Here is a 27,883-nt window from a genome sequence, read left to right as displayed (position 1 = left end):
TTAGGCAGAAGCAGAGAAGGCCTTATGAATGCAGGGGAGGTGGTGCTTTGACACTGGCAATGCTATTTGACTTCCTAGAGCTCTTAGTCATGCTCAAATGTTGCTGTGCTCATTGTGGAGATGACAGACATACAGGGGGAGGAAGAATTGTTCTGATATTACTGACCTGACCAAGCAGTATAAGCATGCAATATATGTCTGTATATGGGTACAACCAGCAGCAGAGCCTCCAGAGACAGACCCTGCCCAGTGCAGCCACCTGCTCATGCTCCCTTACTGCTTTTTGTAGTAAAGGGCCCAAAGTGGCTCTGAGATCTTGCTGTCAATTCAGAGATGTGCAGAGTCAAACACCTTTTGCAGCTCTGTCAGCATCTGCTGATCCTCTTCTGTAGCACAGCCCTTGGAACCTGGTGCCACAGAGGAGAAGTGAGTTTGCTTCCAGAGGAGTGACAAGTTTCAAATGCAGTGAGCACTGTTTAAACAAGTAATCCTTGTAAATAAAGAACTTTTATGCTGCAGGCTGTACTGAAAGATGCTGGGAAGGAACTTTTATTGTTGGCAGAAGAGTTCAGAGGCAGCTCAGAGGCAGAGAGGTCCTGGTACCACTTAATTACATCTGCCTTAATTTGTAAGGTAAAATCCCCCCTTTGAACTGAGTCACAGTTCAAAGGTCAGCTGAGTTTATGACTGACCTTCATGTGGGGTTCTCATGCAAGATCACCAGATGAACACAGGACAGTACAATTCAGTGAGTGAAACCTTTGGAGTTTCTTAGGGCTGTACCCTCGAGGCTGTGTGTTGAAGATATTCCCAACTTTGATCATTATTGAGTATTTATTTGAGAACTGTTGTGAGTCAGTTGTCAAAGGCGTGAACCTTACAGAAAGGACAGCACAAAGCACTTAATACAAATTATTCAGTGGCATTCAATCCTGATGTGGTTTTCTTGGACTTTTAAACAGAAAATGACCAACAAACATGAAGAGCCTTGGAAGACTGTCATGGTCATGTTCAGGGCAGGCGAGGGATATCTGGCTCTTCTGTTCTCACAGCAGTGATGAACCTGGACCACATGAAGATCAGGGACTTGGCTTACAGAGGTGTTGGCACAGTCCTTCCTATCAGGAAGTTTCTGAGAGGCTGCATTTCCCAAGGGATGGGAGGTGAAAACTGGAAGTTCCAGAGCCAGGCTCCCAGTCTGGCTCTGTGCACTCTCAGAGCCCAGTGTGTGCTCTTGTGTCAGCCACTGCACTACAGGTAACAAAAAAACCCAAACAAACAAACAGAACCCCAAAAAAACAAAAACAAACAAAAAACCCCCCCAAAAAAAAAAAAAAAAAGTAGAAAAAAAAAAAAAAAAAGTAGAAAAAAAAAAAAAAAAAGTAGAAAAAAAAAAAAAAAAAGTAGAAAAAAAAAAAAAAAAAGTAGAAAAAAAAAAAAAAAGAGAAAAAAGAAAAAAAAAAAAGAAAAAATCCTAAGAGGTTCCTTCCCTTTATTTATTCCCATGAGAATTTTGTGGATGCACTGGTCTGGCCCAGCTTTGGGAGGAATGTCTGTGTGTGCCTTAATCTGACAGAACAACCCCTGAGGAAGGCTGACAGGGCACTGCTGGGGACTGCTGTGGGCAAGGCAGTGCCAGCAGGCAAAGGCTGGTACCTCTGGGTGTCTCGTTGGCAGAGCTGCCATCATGTGGCCAAAGTGCCACGGGTGCCACCTCGAGAGGCAGAACAGCCGTGGTGGAGAGGAGCAGGCTGTGCTGAGACACGTGCAACAGCCACAGCCAGCCCACTCTTTGTGATAAGTCAGGAAAAAAACCATGGTTTTTTCCAAGCTGAAATGCAAAGTTATAAATACTAAATTCCTTCAGTTACAGCAATCCAATAAGGAAAAAAAGGAAATGTACTCTAATGCTGATTTTCCATCTGGTTTTAGCATCAAACAGAAGCCTGTTCTTGGATTCCTGCTCTCTCTACAAACAAGTCAGCTTGCACTCAGGTGAGCTGGGAGGGCAAACCCCTGCTCATGGTATTTAGGCTGCCTGAGCTCCTGCTCTGTGCCTTCCCACAGCCAGGAGTGCTTTTCAGGCCAGGTCCTTTGATGGGTGCCCTTGCTCTGTCCTGGTCACAGTGCTGCTGGGGACACAGACACAATGTCACTGCTAAAGCCACCACTTAACTACTCCCTCATAAGAAGAATCCAGTTCACATCTCCTTGGCAGTGCTTTAGGTTAAGCATCTATTCCATATGGAAAAGTGTAGCAAGGAAAAGAGGAAAAGCAAGAGCTTTGAGAGGAATGGGAGATACCAGTCTGAGGTGGGGAAAGGGAAGGTTGTGGAAAGAAAAAGGGAGAAACAGATGCTTTAAGAAATGGGGACCACAAGAGAGCTGGCCATGGCCACACCAGTGCAGTTATCTCCCTCATTTGTTAAGTGAAAACTCTTTAGAATGGGCTCTACCATTTAGCTGTTTTTTCCAGACATGAGAGAATTTAGCTCTTTTGTCATAATTACAAACAATACAGCAATTCTTCCAATCTCTTTGGTGCACCACACAAGGTTCTCTAAGTCACTGGACACAGTGCAGTTTACTTGCCAAAAGGACAGGCTGGGTAGTCCATGCAGAGAGGAGTGAGGCTGGGGGTCTGTATGGGAACACAGGAAAGTGAAGTGGCAGAGCTGAGGGGCAGAGCTCCTCCTTGGTCAGGCCCAGCACGACGCTAAGCTGGACCTAAGAGCTCAAGTGTATTGCTGGGGCTTTGGAAACTACAGCTAGCCCCGGGGCAGTGATCTCTGGTGAGAATTTAGCACCATCTCCCAAAACTCTCTTTAAGAACATCCCGATGGTGTGTGTTAGTTGCAAAGGAGATGAGTAGGGAGTGCATCCCCTGAAATTTGTTACATCTCCTCTGATAGTCATTAGTATTCAAAGGATGCTTCCCTTTTAGCTTAACTGAGTTCCCTTTTGAAGTAGCAGAATCTCCAGTTCTGAAGAGTTTCAGCTTTAGGAGAATGGTAACAGAAGGAAGGACGCTGGGGACTGTGGAACAGGTTCTCATTTCAACCCTCTGAAACTGCAAAAGAAATTCTATCCCAAAAAATGAGCTAAGCAGCTTACCAGGACGGAGCCAGGTAATCCAGACAAACTGCAATAATGCAAAGTGTCTCTACTTCATGATTTCATGTTTTATCCCCCCATTTAAAAAACCACTTCCTTTAGAGATTTCACTTGTAAAGAACAAAATAATAATGTAACAGCACTCCGAGTCCTTCAGCAAAGGAAAACACCTGCAGTGATGGACAATCAGGACTTCATCTGAAAATGTAGCCAGACTTCATCTTCAGAGGATGAGTAGCAGGGCTGGGGGTGCCCATGGGGTGCACGGGTAGGTGTAACTCCCAGTCAGAGTGGGGTGGCTCTCGTTTGCACAGAAAAATGAGACATGTTTTCTGAGTGCTCCAGGTGCTGCACCACACAGGCACCGAACTGCTCGGCTTTAAAAACGCCCTGGAGTGAATTTATGCCCATAATCAGCTCGAGCATCTCTGTTGCTATCATGAATCATTAAAAACCTCATTTGCAACCCCAAAAGCAAAACTGTTCTCAAAATTAAGTAGAGCTCCCCAGCTACATCCTTAAATGAGATAAAAGCGGCAGGGCTCTGGGTGATGGATGGCTCCCTTTTATCATCTCCAGGAGTGACTGTTTGCTTAGGAGAGGGTCTTTGATCTTACCTCCCATTTTTAAATGTGGTAGAAATAAGCAATCTCCCAAAGAAGACAGATTTCATGGAGACTTCCTGGCTCACAGCACAGCCTTGCATGTTCCACTTAATATTATGTTACTACATTTTCAAACTGTTTAGAGGTTACTTCAGTGCAATTAAACTAATTCCAGAATTGAAACACAGCAGTTTGAGGGCTGCTAGTCATGAGGTGCAGAGAGGGCATTCCTAAATCATTTACCAATTTTCTCCTGTGTCCTAAGCAGATTTTTGGGTGATGTGTGTGAAGGACTTTGCTTACCCAGAGATCAAAGGACCAGCCCCCTGCAGGATCCATTGAACCACAGGAAGTCATTTCCACATACAAAATGCTGTGTGCATTAGAAACAGCCAGACAAGAATTGCTTTTACAAGATTTTGCAATGGAAGACAACTAATTCACAGGAGTTTTAGAGACTTTATTTATGTATAAACAATTTAAACACTTTGCCATAAATTATCTTTGCCTGTCTCTAGTCTTTGCTTAGCAGCAAATTAAAATTAATATAAAAACTCAATGAACAATTCATACATGTATATTACAAAAAAGTTCTTGTACCAAAGTTCTTATTAGACTTTTTTTTTCTTTTTTTTTCTTTTTTTGTGGTGACCGTAATGTGATTGTCTCAGTTTCTCGACCAAACAAACACACTAATAATTTTTAAATCTGAAACAGTGATTGTGCCTTCTGGCTGATGTATGTACAGGGTGATCTGACGTGGTGCCCATTTGCAATAGTGTAACACAATGCCCACAGCTCTACTGGAACTGATACCAACAAACTACTGAATCTAAACAGACTACACCCTGTAACTGTGTTATACTGTCCACAATGGAAATCTTCAAAGACAAACAGAGTATGAATTTTTTTTTATCTGTAGTGATTTATAGCCACCATTTTGAATGTAACTTTACACTCTGCCCTCTTTGAATAAGTTAAGCTTCAGGCCAGACAAGTGGAGGGTCAGAGTGCAAGTGTGGTTTTGTTACTTTTAAATATATTTTCCTTTCCTATTTCCAGTGCGCTCTCACTTGCATTTCGTTTGTCCTCCATTTGCTACACACAAATCACCCCAAAGTCATGTTTTAAATGCATCTGTATTTTGCTTTAAATGAAAACCTCTTGGATATTTATCAAACAAGCAGTCTGAATCATCTGTGTTTCATCAGCTGGTTAGTGAAGGTGGCCCACTTGGATTTCTTAGTTTGCTCACATGTGAATGGAGTGAGGTAATACAATACGAGGCCTTCTTTTTGTTTTTCTTTAGACCCAGAACAAGTGGGTAATATTTCAGGGGTACTTTATAATTTGTACGGTTAAGAGTTTTCAGTCTGGCTTTAGTCCACTTCAGGATGTGGTTTTTAATCACTTGAACAGTAGCATTTAACTCAAAAAATATGAGCTTTTTTGCCACTTACTATCCCAGAGTAGCTCAGCCTAGTGCCCCCATTTAGGTCTTCATCTCCTTAGGAGAGGAGATAACAGTTATGACTACTGATTCATCCAGCAAAGGATGACAGCAGGTTAATTTGTTACCTCTTTCCCATTTCATTCTGTCTTAAAAACTGGATGTTGCTGCTACTGTCTGCTAGCTCTGGGTACTGCTCCACAGGCAGGACATAATATCCCTCGTAACCTTGAACCCTTCCCGTGCTGAGGAGCTGCTGCCTCTCTCCGTCTGTCCATACGCGGCTGCCCTCGCGTCCGTCCCGCGCCTTCTGCTGCTCCTTGGCCCAGGCCGCGGCCAGGGCCCGCTGCCGAGCCTGGTCCAGCACCCTGGCCTTCTCCTCGTCCAGCGCCTCGGCGGTCAGTCCGTAGCGGATGTTGATCAGCAGGGTGGAATACTGAAACTCAACATTGGTAAACCTTCGAGTCCTGCCGCTGACGAGGAGCGTGGGCTGCGAGACCGTGACGTTGATGCCGCTGTCCAGGACCTTCCTCCCGCTGGTCATGGCCAGGGTGACCAGGTCGCTGTCGGCCGAGCCAACCTTCACAAAGTAGTGGGTGTCCTTGCCCTCGATGCTGTAGTGCATCTTCTCCAGGTAGTGAGCGCCGTTCAGGACGGAGGCGATTTTCCTGCTGTCGTCTGTGGCGATGCTGGAAACACCAGTGGTTACACGGCCTTCCTTCACGGCAAACATGACTCCTTTCCCCACGATGGGAGTGCTTGTGGCAAACCAGTGGCCTGCTTTTTCTCTAATTTTGGCGTGTAATCTTTTAGATATGACCTGTCCCTCCAGAGCCATGAAAGCCTGGTTGTGTCGTTCTGTCGTCTGCTGCACTCCTGTAATTAGCTGGGAAAAGCAGAACAGAACAAGAAAACCACCAAAGAAGATGCAGATCTGAACACACTCATTTCAGAGACCAATAATGATCTTTGCTTTGCTTTTTTAAAGGAAAGACATGCAGAGAAAAATTCTACACTTTGAAAGACCACCCTCAGTTTTCCTTCCTTCCATCCATCCATCCATCCATCCATCCATCCATCCATCCATCCATCCATCCATCCACATCTTGTTCAGAAGCAGGTAAATACTCATTCAGTAAATCACTTTGCCACCTGTAAGACCAAATAAAATACTTCTCAGCACCCTCTGTAGCATATATGCTCCACACATTTCAAATTTGGCCAATATGCCAGTAGAAGAATAAAAAAGGCCCCAGTCTAGCACAATTTTAATCAGAGCTGAAAACAAACAGAATCAATGTATTAAAAGGTAGCATTTAACTTGTGGACACTTTTCCCCAGAGATTTCAACAAGTAAATATAACTAAAAGGGTTATGAATATAAGCTTTTTTGTAAACAGATGAAATTTGGGCTCAAAAGCACCAAAGCAATTCCTGAAGAGGGGGTTTAGACTCTCAAATGACTTGGAAGCCTGGGAAAGTGGTATGTTTAGGTTTATATGATTATTTTTGTTGTATTACCACAAAGATGAAATAAGCCTAGCAAAGAGTAGGTTTGGAATTGGCCTAGTACTCTTCTGAATTTATTGAATGGGCTGGAATTTATTATAAAGTTAAACCCATATAGTGTTGTCCACCCTTAACCTGGCAAGTACGAATGCCGTAACTGAAGTTAAATGGAGTAGCAAATCAAAACCTCTACCTAGAAAAATGAAAAAAAAATTTGTAAGAAAACCTCTTGCAGGGTGAGAAGTAGAACCTTTTTTACCAGTAAAACAAGTACCAACCTAAGTTTATTGGAACACATTATTAGGATGGTTTTACCAAAGGTACAACAGATGATAAATTACCCTGACAAAGTCTCCCTTTGTCATTGCTAATCAAGTTAATCGAGTTACAACTTGTTAATCAAGGAATAACTCAATAAAAGACAAACTAATGACACTGTAATTATGATAACAACAGAGGCTGGCAAGAAAGGCATATGTTCATTAGTATAAAATGTAGCTATACTCACTTCACTTTACACTGAATTAAGTGCTTGGCCTTCTGCTGTAACTACAGAAGAGCCAATGATTCTATCTATAGAGTGGGGCAAATTTATCCAAAAAAAGTAATTTAATCTTTCTGCCTACCTGTCCATTTTCACACGCTTGACTCTCAGACAGCTCATATGGTGGTGACACAAAGTACATTTTTGCTCTAGGGAAACCTGGAATGATGTTGCTAAGCTGAAATCCAAACATCACCAACCAGCTCTTGACATCTAAAAATTGAAAGAAAACAGCTAAGTGAGAAACACACGTGTTTAACAAATAAAGGAAAAAAAATTAGGAAAGCCATCTTTGACTTCCTTAATTTCAAGCAGCAACTGAAGTCACAATTAAATCATCAGGGATATACCAGCTCTTTCATTATTTTCCATTAGAGCACATGAATTATCCAAATATTTTATAGTATACAGTACTTGTTCCATCTCTGACACCTTCTGATATGGCTACTACATGTAACCTATAAACTGTATGGTATAATGATATATTATTAGGTGAACACTCTAAAAACATCTGCAAAGTCCTTTGGGGAAAGACCTGGCTTCTCTTCTGCGTCCTATTTCCATCAGCTGTCATCAAGTCTCAGGAGGCTCCATTAAAAGCAGTGAGAAGCTGGATTTGTAAATCAGATGTCTAAATTTAGACAACAAAAATATCCTCCGAATCCCTCCAGGGAAAGTAGGAGCTCTGTGGGAGTGTTACAGCTCAACTCTGAGGTAAGCCTCAGCAAGTTGCAGATGTGGGTTCAACCACGAAAACTGTATCCTCAGATCTAGCTGTAAAAGCTAAGAAAGTAAATTAATAACAGTAATTCTCACTCTGCAGGTATTAAGAGCTAATTATGTATTTTAATTATCCAAATGATAACGCTTTAAACAAAAAAGAATCCATGACCCCATTTTACATTTCCTGTTTCCTGAATTCATGATAATTTTTGCTTAAAAATCTCTCCTGTCTTTCCCAGTGGAGATCTCTCCTCACTGGCCTGCAGTGGCTCCTGATGCTGCTATTGCCACTTCTGTAAGCTGAGCTGTTGCAAAGCCTATTTTCCCCAAAAGTCTTTTTTTTTCTTAGTCATTCTGACTCTCAAATAAGTAGTAAAATACTCTGCCACTATGAGGTATCTGTATCCATCTCCCATCACACAGTGCTTACTCTTTTTTCCTGAACCTTTGGACTGCACAGGGTTACTGCTCCTCATAAGGCTTTAATTTTATTTTATGGTAAAATGGTATCTCCTGAACAATTCACTTCAGCTGCTCCAATTCCACAGAAACCAGAGGAGGACCTATATACAAAACAGTTACTATTTTGCTGAGCTAATGTGCTTTGCAGCACTGCATTTGCCACTGGAATTTGTTTTCAGCAAAACTTGTGAATAAAGCAATGTCGGGGTTAACAGTAAGAATGGACTGTGGGGGGAGACTTTTTTGTGTTTTGTTTTGTTCTCTTTTTTTTTTTTTTAAACAATAACAACAAAGGTGCCACTATAATCACTTCTTGAATAAGATAATCTGTTCAGTCCTACAGCAACAAATATTTGCATCACTGATGAAGTATTTTTACAGACTACAAGGTGTGTGTTGTCCCTAAATTCAATTTATCTTATTCAATTTCATCCAGTGGATGGATAAATTAAATAAATACAACTTCAGAATGCAGCAAAACATATTATGATGATGTTGAAAATAAAAATCAAAGGGTAGTGGAAGAAAATAGGACTTTTGTTGAATTGAGGATGAGATAATTTTAGTCACCAGTATTTTCACACTATCAGATACAAATCACATTGTCTCCTAATTGCAAAGTTGCTCCACTAGAACCTGTGGTGTGTTACACCTACTATCAGGTTGCAATGTACTAATGAAACGTGTTATGATTTTCTTTGAAGGAAATGCACACTTTTCTTGAAATTCAAATTACTGTTAAAATTAAGATAATTCCTTTTTAAAAATGGTATCACTACTCTAATTATTGTATACTGCATATTCAATTCAGCAAAAAAGCTTTTCCTGAAGACATATTAATTACCTTTCCTTTTAGAAACTGCCAGCAGCTAGTTCAAGTACTGTGTGATGTTACTAAGTGAAAAATTATTTCTAATTAAGAAAGGGTTTCAAGTTTTACCCAATTCTAACACATGTGATCAAAATGACTTTTGTTTCTCGGCTCTACAAAATCCATAACATTTATTAGTCTTTCAGGATGAAATAATCTTAAAAACATCAAGGATTTAATTTTAAAGACTAAAGACTGTTTGCATATTAAAAGTTAAATGGGAAAAAGAGGTCTAATTAAATCCATTCTTGGTGCTAGTTCATAATATGCCCATGAGCTCAGACAGTAGTTAATTTTGAAAGTAGCCCTGAAAGAAAGAGATCTGAGCAGTTCTGGTTTGTGATTCTGAACCAACCTGCCAGTGATGCCTATACGTGACTTCACTTTTCTTGGTACAGAATTAGAATGAACACTTTATACAGTACTAGTTCAATAGGAAGAGCACTATGGCTGTGCTAAAATTTTATATTTACACTAACTTATTTTTTTCCCTCCATAATTCATCATGGCTTCTCACTTAGAGCCCTTCATTCAGGGAAGAGCAGTACCAAGGAATCAGAAATGGCCACTTCTTTTCATAGCCAAAAGAATGGTCCAAACTTGATGTGAGGATTGAGCAAAGGGCTCGTAAGGAGAAGCTGGGTTTCTTTCCCAAATCAGCTTCCAAGCTGTAGTGTTATGTATTATAAATGTGAAGCAGTCTCACCTGTTACATAATTCTTTAGATCCAGTTCATTGCTGAGAGGGTTGTTACTCTTGAACATGTACAGATTGAAAGGAGCGGGTTCTTTGCCAATATTTTTCCACATGGTGTAATCAGGTGATGTCCAGCGCCCAGCCAGGACATCGTAGTCCCTTTGGGTAAAATGCACAAGTTTGGTTAAAGGATCATACAGCCCTCCATGGAACCCAATGACCAGCTGGAAATCTGGGTTAGAGTCGTAATAGATCTCCCCATAGGCCGTGTACTGGAGCTGCTTGATCATGAGGCCATTGATGCTGAACACAGCTAACGGAGTGCCTGTGTTATCAGAGGCCACGTAATACTCTTCCCCACTGCTGCTCTCCATTGCAAAGAGGTGGCCTTGCAGATCGTAGTACAAAGAGGTAATTTCGGAGTTGGAATGATTGTAGACATGAGTTACCCTTGTTGGATTGTGAAGATCAGCATAAAAGTACTGTAGATGATGCCCCAGGTTGGTCTTGCAGGAAGCCCTTCGGCCCAGTCCGTCGTAGCGGTACTGAACACTCCACCCATTTGCTTTGTTGTAAGCTCTTGTCAGGAGCCCTTTGGAGTTGTACTCAAACACATCTGCACCCCGCTGCCACAGGAACCCGTCGTCATCGATCTTGTAGGGGATGTCACCCAGGCGCGTGATCCTGTCCCTGAGGTCGTAGCGCAGCGGCATCAGTCGGACGCTGTTTCCAGGATTCAGGAGGTGGAGGTTCCCATTCAGGTCATAGCTGTAGCGCCAGGTGGGCCTGTCATTGACTGCCACGCTCTGCAGTTGCCCATCTCCATCGTAATCATAGGTGTACTTGGTTGTGTTGGCGTAGGGACCGAGTTTGAGCTCTCTTTTGGTCACCCTTCCCATGCTGTCGTACTGCACGGTCATCCAGTACATCAGGGACCGGAACATTTCATACTGCACTTCCTTAATGCGCCCGTGGGTGTCAAAGTGCTTGCTCAGCGTCATAACTGCTGTGGTGATAATTTGGTTAATATCATAATAAATAACTCCAAATTTGCCAAAATGCTCTACTTTGCCAGAAATCTCATCGTAACGGTAAAGGTCAACTGGAAGAGGCGTCTCACTTATGATGGGTTTGATGCTCGCGATTCGGAAGCTGTTGTCATGATATGTATAATCAAACCTTGCATTGACCATTCCTTCTTCAGAAAACCTGTAGATTTGTTTGTCAACAAGAGGACCAATTTTCCGATAGCGAATTGTACAAGAAAACCCTCCACTTTGCAAATTCACCATTTTTAGGACACCTGTAGTTTCGTCATATCCAAAAGTAACCGCCGTGCTGTCATAAACAATTTCAGACAGCTTGGATAGCTTTCCATACTTGTAGAAGACTTGTCGGCCAGTCCCTAAAAACGATGTTTTCAGAATCCTCCCGTCATCGCTGTAATCAAAAATGACGGAGGCGTTGCTTTCGGGGGGGTTGTAGATGTTCCTGATGTAGCCCACAGAGGTGTGAGTGGACATGCTGTGCCGAGCCACGCTGGGCATGGTGACGGCGTGCAGGCGGTCCGAGGAGTCGTACTCAAAGATGTACTGGCGCTGGCTCTGCAGCAGCAGCACCATCGACTGCAGGGGAAACAACAACAAACGGTTACCGGCTATCAGCATGTGGCCCGAGAGAGGGATCCGAAGAAAAGTTTACTGGAGAGGCACTAATGTTAAATGAGTACAAAGAGAATCAGATACATTAGTCAGGGGCACAGAGTTGCTCAGGAATATTGTCAGGTTGCCAGATGAGAGGATCTGCTCCTTGGAAATCAATACGCTGACACTCCAGAGAAAGTGTAGGTTAGCAACCTGTGAGCTGTCCTCCCTGTAGGAGGACTTTTTTTTATTTTTCTTTTTTTTTTTTTTTTTACCTGAGGGATGCAGAGGAGTTAGATAAATGACTTGATTTATCTTTCTGCCAGCAGTTGTAATTCACAACTGCTACTGTGAAATATGTGAGAAACTAAGCAGAGAACATCAGTTCTGCTTTACTTAGAACAACAAGAAGGGAAAGGGAAAACAATATGCAGTTTTGCAGTATTTAAGACACTTTTATGACTGAAGTGTGCTAATTAGGCTAAGTAAAAATGCGCTACCATACTTTCATTTAATAAGTAACAATTAGAGATGAATTACCTGTTTCTACACAAACCTTTTGTCAGGTTTAGTCATGCGTTTTTGGGCTTAATTAAGCACAATACATTGTGCTAATTTATTGCCATTCTATGGCAGGAAAATATCAAAAGACAGAAACCATGAACAAAACATTTCCCATTAAGAATTAGTCACATTCAGCTGACTAATTGAAAAATAAGGAATTTTGAGACCAGGGATGGCTAACAGTTGGGATACACCAAACCTTAGCTATCGGGTGTGCGTGATTTATGTGCCATGAAGCCCAACAGAACTTTGTGTCCTTGCCAGGAGAGGACACGACACCACCTACGTTTTCCAGGTAGGTGTAGCTCCACACTTTGCCGTCGGCGAACATGCGCGACACGATCCTGCCCTGCTTGTCGATGTCTGTCCTCTCGCTCATGGCCCCGCGCTGCAGCCCTGCCAGGCGCCCGTTGAGGAAATAGGACACATTGACAGCGGCCAGGCCGCTGCTGGGCAGCCAGAGGAAGGGCCGGCCCAGCTGGTCGTAGATGATGCGCAGCGTGAATTTGCGGTGGTCGTCGTAGATCTTCTCGGTGCGGATGTTGCGGTCGTAGTCGATGGACAGCAAGTTCCTGCCATGCACCTGCGGGGAAAGAGGATGCCCAACAGGGAAATCCTTTGTGAAAAGTGTAGGGGTCCTGTTAACTGGCTTTTGCTTTCTGCTTGGGAGTATATTCAAATAATTTGGGGTTTTACTGGGGTATTTCCCGTCTCACTGCAATATGAGTGGTGATACCCTACAGTAAAAAGCTGCCATTATGGTCACAACATAGAGACATTCTGAACACCGAGGTCTTAAAGTGCAGAGAAACAAATTATTTTGCATGGAATATTTTTCTACTTATTCTATTTTTCTATTTTCCACTACTTTCTTTTATTTTTGCACTTTCATCATCATTTTTTTTTGCCTTTTCCCCTACAATCACTCCAAGAAGAACAGATGAAATTTTTGTCTCTTTATTGAGGTTTAGCCACTTGGCTTCTGTAATTGCAACACCCTCCTTGGAATTAATTAATTTACTGTTTTCTTCATTTACTTTCCAAATATTCAATAGATCCTTCACTTGGGATGGGCTTAAAAATCCTGATCATACAGGCTGGGAAAGAAGGACTTCTAGTGTTGAAAAGGTGCTAAATAATTAGGTTAAATATTTTTTTCTTTCACCCCCCTGCCTTTTTTGTTATAATTTTCATTCAAAGTACAGCATGAAGTGTTGCAGTGGCAGACTTATTTATTTATTTATTTATTTAAAATAAAACAGCAAAACAGAGGCAAAGGAGAATGAGAATGCCAAATGGGGAGGCTTCTAGGGAGAGTGTTATAATGAGAGATACATAAATATATTCACTGGGGGGTAAGCCATAGAATTGAGGCTAATGCTGTAATTTGATAAGGCTTCTTAAGTAATTTAATTGTAGATGTGTCATTAATAAAGTAGAAGTTTTTAAATTAGATATAATTTCAGAGCAATGACTACCTTAAAAGTAGTCATCAATTTCTGGGAATTTGTTCTTTAGCTTATATTTTACAGTGGCTTTGATAATGCAACGTTTCCTCTTATCCAAAATTAAACCGTACATCAAACAATATGTAAATTAACCCTGAGCCTTTCTTGAGGATATAAAAATTATTCTGAGATATATTTACTGGCAGGGGTAAACCCAATTCCCACCCCAACCAACTCAGTAGAAATTCAGTTATACAGACACATTTAAAATTAATACAGTTTCGTGTTTGTAAAGAAATAATTATTTCAAATTATTGCTCATTATCCTAATTTTTTCCATTAATGAAATTAATCTCTTTAACAGTTTGCATTTCCTCAGTGGGCAATTACTAAGGAAAAAAAGCTCTTTTCTGTAGGTTTTCCCAAAGGTTATCCCAGCAACAACTTGCCCTGTGATTCAGAGAAAAGACAGAGTATTTTTTCTTAAAACACCTTGGGACAAAACAAGTCATATTCTGCTCTCCCATTGCAATGAAAATAAAGCCAGGGAAGGCAAACTCAATACCAGTATTGAGTAACTCAACTGGTTACTCTTGTTTTGTAGGATCAACCCTAATGGCAGGCACACAAAAAAAATCCCTTTTTATGAGCAAAAGAGAGCTTTGACCTCTCAAAAACATTTAGCTATAGAATTAAAAGGTTAGTGTATGAATGAAATAGCCCAATTTCTTAGGGTTGAGCAGATTTTGTAAAAAGAAGAAAAAATGCTTTTCAGAAAGATTATGAACTGAATTTTAGCTTTGGGGGTTTTATTTGTTTTGGTTTTTTGTAACTTCTGAAGCTTCATAAATCAGTCAGGATTTTTGGGTTTTGTTCCCTCCATTACAGTAACTGCAACAATAATCTGCATAAAGGAAAGACTCCAGGTATCCTCTCTCAAAAACATGATAACAGTTACTTGGTTTTGTCACTGAAAAAAAATTAATAGGGTTTTAAAAATGATTACACACACAAGAGCCATGCACACACGCAAATATCACTTGGAGGTGCACACACAAACATCACCTGCTTGGATAATTCAGTACCTTCATTTGCATTTATAAAATGAGTAAAACCAGAGACTGTAATTGCAGTATCATCTTAATTACATAGGAACCCAAACAGGCTGACTAATTCCCACCCTTCCTGGGAACACTGAGAGCAGTCCCAAGTATCACAATGCAGATTACTTGACAGGCCCTTTCTCTTTTGTTCACTACCCACGTGCACATCTGGTTTTCCCTTGGCTGCTGCTCAAGTGGCTGTAGGGACGAGCCCTTTGTGCCTTGGAAAGGTCTGGCCACAGAAATCACTTACATGATGCTGCTCCATAATCAAAACTTCAGACAGGAATCCCAGCAGCACTTTATCTGAAGCTACAGGCACTGAACACGTGGTGCATCAAACAGCAGCAGTGAGTGGGATACGATAAAGGTGCAGTTCCTTTCTCAGGGTGATGAAATGTGCCCAGGCAGGTGTGCAGATTCCAGCAGGTGTGGCTGGGATGTGCCAAAAGCAGGGTGGGCAGAGCCTGGGCTCAGGCAGCACCACTGCATGAGGGCTCATACAACCAGCCAACGCTTTGGGTTGGGATTCACCTGGGAATCACCCAGTACGACCCCTCTGGGGGTTGCAGGGACATCTGCAACTGCACCAGGCTGTGCAGAGCCTTGCCAACTTCACCTGCAATGCTTCCAGGAATGGGGCACCTACCACTGCTCTGGGCAACCTGTGCCAGTGCCTCTCCACGTCACCATAAAACTTCTGTATCACTGCTTTGCATCTACCGTCTTTCAGATAAAGCTGCCACACATTGTCCTATCACAGACCCTAAAACAAAGTATGTCCCCATCTTTTTATAAGCCCCCTTTAAGAAGCACAGGGGTGTGGGCTCCAGCAAATATTCCCCTGAGTACTGTGAGGTGAAGTGCTCAGCCAAGAGGTGAATCACAATGAATTTCCACCCCTCCAGGGTGAATTGATTGTGAACTGGGACTCCAGGAGGTGGCCCTGATGCCCTGTCAACTCTGCAGCAGTGCCCTGCTCTGTGTCACTAGTGGTGTGCCACAGCTGCCCCTGCCTTCCACCTCCTTCCCACAGCATTCCAACACACTTGCTCTGCTTCGTTCACCAAACAATTTATAAAGATGAATTAGAATAAATGAGATGCAAATAAATTCTATGCTTTCTCCCTCGTTTTCAAATTTCATTTTCAGTCCACTCAACCTGTGATAATCTCATAGTGATTTTCATTTAAAAGAGCTAAATGGATATGTGATTATTGTTACAGGAACTAACACCAGACAATTAAATGTTGAGGTGTTGCTAGATAAAGCATTGTTTTGATTTGCATAAACATGATGCAAGAAAACCTATCTCAGAAAACCTATCTCAGGCAAGGTTTCAGCACTAAGATGTGCTTAACTTCAGCTAATTACCACAAGTACCTCTATTAAATTTTTAGTATTGAGAATTAGGATTACTGCAATTTCATTTCAGCATCCTATTTATTTTTATTTTGAACAACACCTAGTCAAAATGCAGAGCTGATCTGTTTTCCACTTCCAATCAACTGCTGCGGGTCAACACATCAAAAATCAATTACAGAGACATGAAATTTAGTCATTAAGGATTAGCTGCTAATCTCATTCAATTTTTTTGTCCAACCTTCCCTCTCTCCCCAGTAAGTACATTCTGAGCATTTGTGAGAGTGAGGAGAGATTTGTCAACTCAACACTGGGAATTAGACGCTAGCAATAGGAAAACATTAAAAAAATTAATATCCAAGCCTTTTTTTTTTTTTTTTTTTTTGGTAAATCACTACATAATTGCTTGCATATCTTGCATTTACTATGTGATCTTGAACACACTGAACTATATTTTGTGTTCAGTGTTGTTGGAACAACTGCTTAAAGAGTGAGGACTTGATCAGCACTACATTTGTTTTCTGCCCAGTATCTCAAATCCCTTCCAAAACTGCACATACTGAAGTAGTCCAGTAAAAAAAAAAAAAAAAAAAATCAGTGAAAATCAGGCCAGCAAAGCACAGAATGGGATTAATCCAGCTGCAGCAGATCTTTAATTTGGCAGGGGACAGATTACATGACCCGACTGTCTTCCTTATCCTGCGCTTACGATTTTGTAATTATGGCAATTATTTTCCAATCTGCCATTTGGGAAAGGGAATAAACACAACATGCCTGTCTCAGTGAGTCTGTAGGGGGATTTTACAGCAGCAGAACACTGTAGTTGTGTTTGCTCCCCAGCACCAGCTGGGGTAAGTCTGTCCTGGCAATTTTACAAGGGTGAGTGCTCAGATTCCCTCTCCCTTGAGAGGCAGAGTGTTTTGCAGCAATGGGGCAATGAAGCTGGGGGAGGCTCTAGAATACATCTTTTGAGGAGCGGCTGAGGGAACTGGGGGTGTTTAATCTGCAGAAAAGTTGGTTTGGGGGTACCTAATTGCTCTCCACAAGTCCCTGAAAGGAGTTAGCAAGATGGGGTTCAGTCTCTTCTGCCATATCTCAAATGAAAGGACATGAGGAAATGGCCTGAAGTTGTACCAGGGGAGGTTCAGATTAGATATTGGAAAAACTTTCTTCACTGAAAGTGTTCATGCATTAGAGTATGTTGCCTAGGAAGGTGGTGGAGTCATCATCACAGGATGTGTTCCAGAGACATGGGGATATGACATTTGGGGATATGGTTTGGGGCAATTACAGTGGGACTGGGGCAATGATTGGACTAAATGATGTTGAAGGTCTATTCTAACATTGATGATTCTGTGATTCTGTAATATTCTAGGTATTTTTACCAATCTCTTTTGGAACACTTTTAGTAAGGAAGCTCTATAGCTGATTGCAGCAGATGATCCCATGCAGCCAACTGAGCTCTCAAACAGTGTCACACCAAAGACAATCCCAGAACTGTACATTTTTAACAAGTAAAAGTAAAATCCTTTAAAATAAAAACATTAATTTTCTGCCCGAAGAGGAAATGGTGATTATTGTGACAACAGGTTCTACTTACCCTGAGCTTTCTTCCAAACACCGTCACTTTGCCTTTAATCTGCTCCTTCCTCAGGCGCCATTCAATTGAGTTTAAACCATTTTCCATGGGTAGAGAAATATTACATCGTCCTATGGTGGGAGTCACAGTCCCAGCCAGGACATGAGGCTCGCTGTGAAAGCTAATGCTCATGCCATTGGCATACATCACTCTCAAAGTACCATTATTACAGAGCTGGTAGCTGTTCCTCACTTGATCTACAGCAATAATGAAAAGAAAATAATTTAGCTACTCCAGTCATAAAGAAAACATATAGCTTAATTTGATTGGTTTTTTATTGCACTCCTGTTGATGTTAAATGAAGTCAGCCTGCAATTACCATTTACGTGGTACTATGGTGGAAATTACAGATGTTACTGAGTCATATAAAGAACAGTAGTGTAACAGTGAGCCTGCAGAGAGATACTGTGTTTATTTCATTATGTTTTCCCTTCAGTCTTAATTGTGAATCAAAATGCACAGTGATATGTGTTGAACCACGTAATTTATGTCTGATATGAACAAAAACTCCTGAAAACTGAACTGCTGGATAAATAACAAAGCATTAAACTTCAGGACAAAAAGAAAAAGAAGATGATTGCTGGACTCTTTGTAAGTAGGAAGAAGTAAATGCCTCTTCTTTTTTGTTTCCCTCTGTTTAAAAACTGTCTCCAAGCAGAGGCCCTGTACAGAATTACCGCATGGCTTTAAATCCTCAAGGTGTGAGGCTCCAGCAGTGCAAGCTGGCAGCCACAGTGGCTCCCTCTCCTGCCTGCCTCCCCACCAGAACCACACTGGCCTGATGTGCACACCCGGCCTCTGTTGGAGAAGTTACAGAAACAAGCCCGTGCTTCTCTGGCCATGCTGTTCTCCAGCTGTTTGACACAGCCAAGTCCCCTCTCAGCCAGGATGGAGTGCCAGAGTGTGCAGCTGTCAGCAACACATCAATATTTGCCTGACAGAAGGACAGCATCTATGTAATTATTCATCTGGCATAAGAGAAATTAAGTCTTTGTAACCAGACCTGTCACGGTAAAATAGTCTACAAATGTTGACATTTATGTCAGGAGGAGACTATTGTTTGACGGTGATATTCTCATTCCAGTGACATTGTATCTTAATTAAAAAGCCCCATCACTCACCAAATCCCTTTCAGTCTCTATTTGATAACTGACTCCACTCCATCAGATACAATGCCTGGGCGGTGCTGGAATGCTCTACACAAACTCTGAGCCTGTGCTGCTGCTGCCTCCTGCCACCCTCGGGCTGTAACACTGCTCTTGGGAGAGCCATCTCTGGCACCACACCATCCACTGCCCTGACTGTTCTACACTGTAATTAATGGCAGAGCATAAATTTAGATTTCTTCCACTAGAAGGCTTCCTGAGCCTCTCCAGAAGGATCTCCCCCAGCAGCCATATCCAGCAGTCAGGTTGCATCTCTGTGGCACAGAACCAATTCTGCAGGGAAGTACAGAGAAATATGCAAGTGGGCGAAGTGACCCTGCCCCAGGAGGCAGTGGCAGGACTAAACTTCCCCAGCAGACAGTGACCATATGTACATGAACAAAGCAGGACTGTGAAATGGCTCTTACCTGTCCTGAAGACCTGCCATTTTAGGAATAAGCTTTATGGGAGTTTTTCTTGCAAGTCTTACACGGTTTCCCCCTGCTCATAAGTGTACTAATGACACGAATCATTAGTGAATTGCTTTCTCAGGCTGTGTGTGTGGTTAGGAGTGTGCTGAGAAGTGTGCTTTGGTACCTTGAACAACTGTATAGGAAGCCTCCACAGAGGAGAGATTTGTGATGACCGTGACATCGTCATCCCGATTAGAATTCTCAATGTCGATGGTAATAGACTTTTCCATTTCTCGATGAAGGCTAGTTACCACTCCAGTGGGACGTGTTACATTGGTCAGACGCCCTTCATGATCATAGCTAATAGAAAAGTTAGTGAGAGCAAAAAAGCATGAGGATATATGTTCATTTCAATACCCAATGTATTAATAATGCACCACATTTGTGCAAAAAACCCAGACTGAAACAGATTTTCAAGAACATCCTGGCCATATCTATTTCTCTGTTCTTGAAAGAGGTTATAATGATGAAATAATATTTTTTTAGATACTGATCTGAACTACATGGCTGCAAATCCAGGCTAGCATATTTTGAATTATTAAATTAATTAAATTATTATTAATATATGGAGTGATATTTGGCTCAAACAATTATAACTAGTAAATTAGTCTGGTATTTTAATAGTTGTATTTCACTCTAAGGAAGTGAACTTCTAATGGACACTGCAATAAACAATTGCATAAACTGCACATTTGCTTTTGAATACCTAGTGGAAACTAAGTATGGTCTTGAATGACATATCAAGGAATAAACTTGACATAAAGTATTAAAATAGACATCAACTTGATAACATAATAATTTCATTTAGATCTTATCTGTGGTATTGAACTGCATTTTGGGGTCAGTATTTTGGATCATAAAGATGAAAGATGAAAAGCACAGGACAGAGTTTGGAGCTGCACAAAGGGCAGCAGTCAGCACTCAGAATAAACCTTAGAAAATGAGTTAAATACTCCAGAGGCATAAAGATTAAAAAAAAAAAAAAAAGACGAAGAAAAAAAAGAAAAAAAAGACAAAAAAGGCTTTCCATGATTTTACAGAGTTAAATTTCTTTAGAGGTATAAAGCCTGAGGAGGGGGAAAGAAGGAATGCTGCTGGAAATCAAATCATACCCTTTCCCCCTTTCCTGCAGTATGCTCTAGTTGTGTGCATACTTTTGCTAAAGAAGCAATCTCTTGGATCTTAGGGGCAAGAAATGGGGACCTGAAACAAAATCAGCATTCCAGTCTGATACTGCTTGCTGCAATTCTCTACTCGTGCAAGTCTCTCACCCAGCCGCTACCAAAGCACAGGTGCTTCTAGAGAGCAGAAAGGCAAGAAAAAATGTCCTGTGTAGATAAAGGGAAAAATTTAGGTAGAGATTGAAACCAACTGGTCATCCTTGGGATGCAGAGATGCAGGGAGCAGGAAGCCTGGAAGAGAACTGGTAAATCCATTGCACTGCCTGAGAGTAACAGAAGAGGAGAGGAGCACATTTAGTACCATGGAGCTAGCTCAGTTCATTGCAGGCTGTGGTTAGCTGTGAAGATGAAAACAAAAGCAGAGCTTTCAACATGGGTTTACAATTAAAACACTCAGAAGCTTCAGACTAGGCCACCTGAACTGTACAGCATATCTAAAAAATTAAGACACGGATTGGTTCCTCAGCTAAAATGAACAAAATATATGACTTTCAAATCCATTGCAAATGGTTGCATCCTTCAACTGAACACTGGGCAGGAAGGAAAAAATCACCTGTGGAGCAACAAGCCTTACCAGAACCAATGGAAGTATTTGGCAAAGAAGGAAATCAATAAAACAAAGCATCATGCGACCTAAAAGGGACCAATAATACATTGTGTTCATTTAAGTAGTTCAGGATCAAAGAAAGATTAAGCAGCATGATTTTTCTCAATATAGTCACAAGTTTCTCACCAAAGACAGATATATATTTATATAGAGATAGATTATCATATCAGCAAGATACTGAAAAAAAAGATAGTATGTTGAGATAATCTGTGAAAGTGGGTTAAGTCTTTATAGAAGTCTTCACAAAAAATTGAAAAGCACTCCAAAAGAATAGCTAAAGTAAGAACTTGATCCAGCCAAGCATCAGTCTTGCAGGGGAAAATAAAAAGTACAAAAACTGGACAATTCTAAAAATCTTAAAGGTTAATAAGGCCCCTTAAGAGTCTGTATGTGGTGTGTTTCATGATGAGCAGAGTAAGGAAGAGAACACTTGGATCTCAAATCTTTCAGCACAGACAGTGTTATTTAGGACAAACTACAAAAAACTGAGTGTCTCCAGTGTGACTCTGCAGCACTTGGTGAACTTCCAGAAAAATGGTCGGTGAAATTCCCCATCAGCAAATATATTTTAGGCAATGCAAATGAGACATTAATTTAAAGTTTTCATTCACATTGCTGGGTTTTTAATTAACCTAGGAAAAATTCCTGGGGATTGCTGTGGGCTACTCACTGGAAATCTCTATTCAAAGTGTAAGGGCAGTCTGAAAAGTAAATATGGATGTGGATATACAGAGATTGAAGCAGAAAAATGGAAATATTCCAGTGCTATTTCAAGAAATGATTGTTTTACCCCTGCTATGGGTAAAACGTATTTCCCCAGTGGTGGTCACAGCTTTGAAAGCAGCAACAGTAGAGTTTAAAAGGGTTTATAAGAAAGTGATGGATATACTTAACAAAATACATACAAAAGTACTGCCATTGAAGATCTGCACACCATTTAGATTATGAGTTAGATATATGAAAAATTCACTTCTTAAATGATATATACACACTCTGATACCAATATATAAAGAAGGCATTTCTACTTTGTCCATTGTATCAAAATAAATTCTTATTTAAAAAAGACTTTAAAGGTAAAAAAATTAAAATGAAGGTAACACAAACCTTTATCTACCACAAAATTTAAGTGACATATTCCTGAAGTTTTTTTTTTAAATTTATGTATTATATGAGAACAAGTGCTCAGTAGAATTCAACACCCAGACATTTATCTGAATAATAAGAATAAATTATATATTAATTAAATGATTACGTACTTCTCTTCTTCATGTCATGAACCTGGCTCTAATGAAGTAAAAAACCAAAATTTACAATGAAAAAGATATTAATTGACCTGGTGTCTTCTGCAGAAGCAGTCTCTACCTATTGCAGTCTGGCACACAGCATCAGCCTGGATGATAAGGCAACCTTTACATTTTCAGATGAGGTGGGCTCTGGGTACTCTGAAATTCCTGAGCTTTTCTTACTGACTTCAGTTGGAGTAAGGCTTCATCACACATTTTTCTACTAATAACATTACAAGGACGAACAACCTTTCTTTATCCCAGTGTCTTAAAAACCAACAAACAACAGCATCTCCCCACTGGTACCTCACCAACTCTTTGCTAACTGTGACCAGGACCCCGCTCCAGCAGGCAATGGTTTCCCAGGACAGCTCTGGGTGACAGAGGCACGGAGCTGGTGGCTGTCTCTGCCAGCCTGATGGCTCTGAGCTGCCCACGGCCACACCTGCAGCTCAGCCTGGACCATGGGACACGCTGAGCCCTTGGCAGCTCCTCAGGTAGCTACAAGCATCTGCGCACCCATCCCTCCAGTGGGCTTGTGGCAGTGCCCTGAGGGCTGCTGTCCCAGTTTTTATGACCAGCATCCCAGTCTCAGGTTTGAGTGGTGCTGCTGACAGCTTGTGGGTGGAGCAGGAAGGGCAGGGCCATAACCAGCATTGCAGAGGAGGAACAGCAGCTTCTGACTTAACACAGAGCTGGGCAGGGCCCAGATCCACACACATTTACATACACCCCTGTTTTCTCTCCCTTTTAAAACTGATTTCAGAAAAAAAACCCTGCAGCATTCTCCTAGGATGCTCCCTAGACCGAGAGGAATACCACTGGGAGCTGCTTCAAAGATCTGTGCTTCGTGCCCAAGCCAAGCTTAAATTACCCCATGTGAGCCTGCTGGTAGCTGTTCTATTATTGAAGAGCCTTGGCTGCTCCTGCTGCAAATGAGCTGCAGGCACGTGCGCAGATGCCATCTACAGAACTCACATATGGAGTGTGCACACACAAACCAGCCTGCGTCTGCAACTCTCTGCTTATGCAGATGCACACCTAGATTAGCTGTACAAATTTAATTCTGAGAGCATTTTCAGGGTAAAGTTTCAGATAATTGAGAGGAATATACCCAATAAGATAACATGGCACTTCAGAGCCTGATTGATATAAATGCACTGACATAAATTTTGCATAAGAACTTTAACTCATGTAGTACTTTACCACTTAAAAGACCTCTGTTCTTTTCCAGTTCTGCTGCCATATTAACAATTTTGACTGCTGATTGTGTCTGTATGAATGCATGAATGTAACTGCAGAGAAAACTATTTTATTGCCCTTATAAACTCTCATTGGCTGAATACTTCTTTCATCTTCAATTTATATTAAGTTATAGCTACCAAAAAAATTGCAGAATGATGAATACAGAATTTTCTCTTAGGAGCTGTTTCAGAGAAAAAACACAAACCAGAAACTAGTACTGAGTGACTGTGGACTGTGATCCTTTAGGTTTGTATATTCAATTTAAATAATATATTGAATTTAAATAATGTCTTTATGGTTCTCTCATCTATGGGCTCTATGTTTATGAGAATGTATGTACAAATCTGGGAGAAATAAATTATTTCTGTTGCCTCATCAAAGTTACTAATTATCTAAGACAGTACCTCAGGCTGTAATATTTAGATCTAAAGATGGTATTTAACTTCCACTGACCTGAGGCAAAGGTTGTGCATCTTTTCTTATTTGATCTTGGAAAAAAAATCTGCAGCACTATGTACACATTAAATGATATTTTCAGCTGATCTCAGTAAGACATCAAAGGCCCCACCTTCTGCATTTCCTTAGGAATCACACTAGAATTTTTCTAATAAACCATGTTAACTTAGCACTTGGTGTGACTCTCAGACACCAGTTACACCAGTTTTGTAACCAGTAACTTTCTGACAACATTTTTTTAATATTCCATGGATTTTCATGTAGACTTTTAAATAACTTTGCTATTCAGTTTCGTTGTTTTGAGAAATAGCTAATTTATATTACTGCATCTTGAGCTACTTATTGAGGAAAAAAAAACAAACAAAAAAACCTTCCTAGAAGGGCATCCACGTCTCATCAGCAATAATATGAAATTTTATTCTGTCTGGTCCAGTGAGCTTTTACTTGAGCTTATAATCAGCAGGTAATACCTTCATGTGGCCATGTAACTGAACGAATTTGTGGTAAAGAAATAATTTTTTTGCAAAACAGTAAGGAAAAAGAAGCCCCTCGGCAGGTGAAGGGCCAGGCCGGAGGAGAGGAGCGAGCGGCTGGGATGCAGGGCCCCACGAGAGGGCACTGCTCTCCTTCCGACGGGAACGGCCGCAGCATCCCTGCTGTGCCGGGCAGGCGTTCCCAGCGCGCCGAGCGCAGTGCCCTCTGTTCTTACATTTCCTCTGAACAGAGGAAACGGGTGGCCAAGCTGAATGCATCAATAAACTAAGAGGTGTGTGCCATTACAAGGCTGTGACTTGAAAATAAGCCTGCCATTTGAAATTAAATATAAAGCTTCTTCCTATTTTCTACTCACTGATTTGGGGAATGATATTTTTTAATCATTAATTAATTCGGACAAAACACATGGCATCATACTTGCCATACTTAAATATATTTTTCAATATGTCATTTAGCTTCTCTTTTTAAAATTGTTTTGATCAAAAAATGGCAATGAGACTACTAAGAACAGGATAAATATTAATAAAAATTGGACTAGTTTTTCTAGATTTTTAATATACTTCTGAACCTCATCTCTTCAGATGAATTTCATTTGAAGAGGAAGTTCTGTCTATTTAATCTATATGCTCATGAACACCAGTGTGCTTTTGGGTTATCTACAAATTATGGAAGTTACACCAGGGGTCTGACAGATAGCTGGGGATCTAATTTCCTCACTTGTCTCAGGAATGAACAATCATTGAAGTTAATCAACATTTTAACAACCATGAGTAATATATGAGGCTGAACAGAAAGAGAGATAATTTGAGTTCCAAAAGAAGCTGCAGCATGAGGGTTCCTAGAGAGAGGCAGCTCTGTGGGAGCTGCAGGGGGAGTGCAGGGCTGCTCTGGCTGTGGGCAGCCGTGCTGACCATGAATAGCAGCTTAACTAAGCCGTGGTTCTGTCCACGGCACACAGACCTCTGTGCTGGGCGGGGATGAGCTGCCCCAAACTCAAACCCCAGGCAGGGATTTAGGGGGATCAGCACCCACCCAAAGGACGCCATCACAAAGCCACTTGACCATTTCCAGCATCACCCTGGACTGAGGTGCAACGGCCTTAATCAGTATCATTGAAAAACCTAAAACAAATTGCAGCGGGGTCAGCCTAGGGCCTACTCGCTACCGTTTGAAAAATAAATGTATGCTTAATATATCCAAAAACATTCTTACTCATAAAATGTTGTCCATCCTGTTTCATCACTCTTCGTTGCTAAGAGACCACTGTTTCCATTATATGTCATTAATCCGAGCTCCAGGGTCTGTGTTGAGACCAGCTTGAGTCCACCATTAGTGCCAACAGCCAGCGTGACAATCTGATTGTCCGGCATCAGTAAGTGGCGGGGCATCCCGCTGGCGTCCCGGCGCACCTTCAAGGAGTTGCCATTGTTGTCCATCACCTCCGTGACATCGTTATCGCTGCTATAGGTGAAATTGTACAAGTACTCCCCAGTAACGAGGCTCAGAGTGTACTGGTGAATCCCATCAGCATTGAAGACATACAGCTCCTGTTCTCCTGGAGATGCAGCTTCATATTGGTTAAAGGAATTAAGAATGGGCCTGTTTTTACTGACAGCCCTAATGCGGATATTTCCGAGATCAGCTATGTAGATGGTACCATCTGGGGCCACAGCTAAGGAAGATGGTGAATTTAAGATGGCATCAGTGGCATACCCATCATCCCCAGCATAGCAATTACAGTTGACATCATTTTTGCAATCACAGTCTGAAGCTGCCCCTGCAAGAAGGCATATTTCTCCATTGGTAGTTACCTGGCGTAGCCGATTAATTTTTTTTTCATCTGTCTCACTGATGTAAAGAACTCCTGTGTGTGAGATGGCAATGGCACTGGCTGATTCAAGTGCAGAATGAATAGCCAGTTTGCTAAGAGAGTAGTCTATACCAGGAACCTGGCAGTGCATGGGGCGTCCAGCAATAATGCTAACTTGATGGTTTTCTGTGATCCGTAAAATAACATTGTTCTCTAGGACATAAAGGGAGTTGTCCATGGGATTGACAGCGAGATCAGTAGGCCACTCCAGCCGTACCTATGAGTTGCACAAATTATTACTGTAAAACTCGAAACTGAAAAGTACACTCCTAGTGTTTAAAATTCCACGTGTAACAACAGCAAATTAGTGAGGGGTTTATCAGTGTAAATCATGTAACCAAGTCATGAACGGCAACTATTTCAAACAATGATTTTGTTTTTCGGCAATATTAAAGCTACGTGCAGTTGTAACTTTGGCTAATTGTGTTTCTGTGCAAGAATGAATGCTACATTGTGGAAGCTCTACAATAATTACAGAAAAACAGGCAATTAAGACAATAACTCCCATTATCTCAACCTTATTTCTCTACAGTTGCATAAATAAACTGTGTTAGCCACAGTAAAAAGGATGGTTCACTCATTTCAGTAACAAATCAACTACGTTATCATCTTGTGCTGCATAATGTGTAATTCTTAAATGGCCAGGCAGTCATCCAAAATAGATGCCCATCTCTTCTAAGGCAGAGAGGAAAAGAAATGCAGTAAGAATCTACCTGGGTGACATCCATGCTGGAATCACAGCTGAGAGGTCGAACAGCAGTGAGGTCATTGGAGCCCAGCAGGGTCGATATAATTCCATTCTGATCCACTTTTCTAATCATAGTGGCATCAACAAAATACATGAGTCCATACTTATCCACTGCAATTCCTGCAAATATAAAACCCAGGCATCAGTGCAGCAGTGAGGCTCCTGGCTTCAAGGCAGGCTTTGTCTTGTTTGCAAGATGGTGAAATTAGTTCACTTCCCCTGTTCCTTCCTCCCTCCCAACATGTTCCACAGTTGTTGGAACCCTCCAACAACCCATAGTTCTGCCAAAGAAATGGCATCAAGCAGGTTTATCCTACAGGGCTTTAAAGAAAACCACAGAAATCCCCAAACAGGTCAAAGACCCAGCAGAATACATCAGCTTATTTCTAGATTTGTACTCTCTGATATATTACATAAACCCAACTAATAACTTATCTCCTTATTTTACTCAGAAATTTGAGGCATTGCTTTCTTCATCAGAAGAATTTAATGAAGATGAAGAATTTTTAGAAATCTTTTAAAATACCTTCAACATTTTTTGAAAACTAGGAGGACATTGTATTATTTCTGGATGATTTTTTAAATTCTTTGACCTGTTTCCGTGAAAATACAGAAAGAACATCTGGTGTTTCCAGATGAAGACACAG

General features: G+C 41.2%; 1 protein-coding gene across 3 annotated transcripts in view; it reads right to left on the bottom strand.

Annotated features, from left to right (window-relative positions):
• Positions 1-4,158: 4,158 nt before the first annotated feature.
• TENM2 (teneurin transmembrane protein 2) overlaps positions 4,159-27,883 on the bottom strand; it is a 483,546-nt gene continuing 459,821 nt past the window's right edge. For all 3 annotated transcript variants that reach the window (XM_041397945.1, XM_041397946.1, XM_041397947.1), the window contains 8 exons: positions 27,202-27,356; positions 25,831-26,705; positions 19,476-19,651; positions 17,695-17,930; positions 12,468-12,764; positions 9,985-11,599; positions 7,305-7,435; positions 4,159-6,055 (listed from right to left, as the gene is read on the bottom strand). In XM_041397945.1, coding sequence (XP_041253879.1) covers positions 5,294-6,055; positions 7,305-7,435; positions 9,985-11,599; positions 12,468-12,764; positions 17,695-17,930; positions 19,476-19,651; positions 25,831-26,705; positions 27,202-27,356 — 4,247 coding nt within the window. In that variant the 3' untranslated portion in view covers positions 4,159-5,293. The remainder of the gene's footprint in view (positions 6,056-7,304; positions 7,436-9,984; positions 11,600-12,467; positions 12,765-17,694; positions 17,931-19,475; positions 19,652-25,830; positions 26,706-27,201; positions 27,357-27,883) is intronic.

Source organism: Onychostruthus taczanowskii, unplaced genomic scaffold (genome assembly GCF_017590055.1).
Source record: "Onychostruthus taczanowskii isolate IOZ18803 unplaced genomic scaffold, ASM1759005v1 scaffold14, whole genome shotgun sequence".
Taxonomy (NCBI): Eukaryota; Metazoa; Chordata; class Aves; order Passeriformes; family Passeridae; genus Onychostruthus; species Onychostruthus taczanowskii.
The sequence above is the reverse complement of the archived record's forward strand: the minus strand, read 5'-3'. Positions and strand labels throughout refer to the sequence as shown.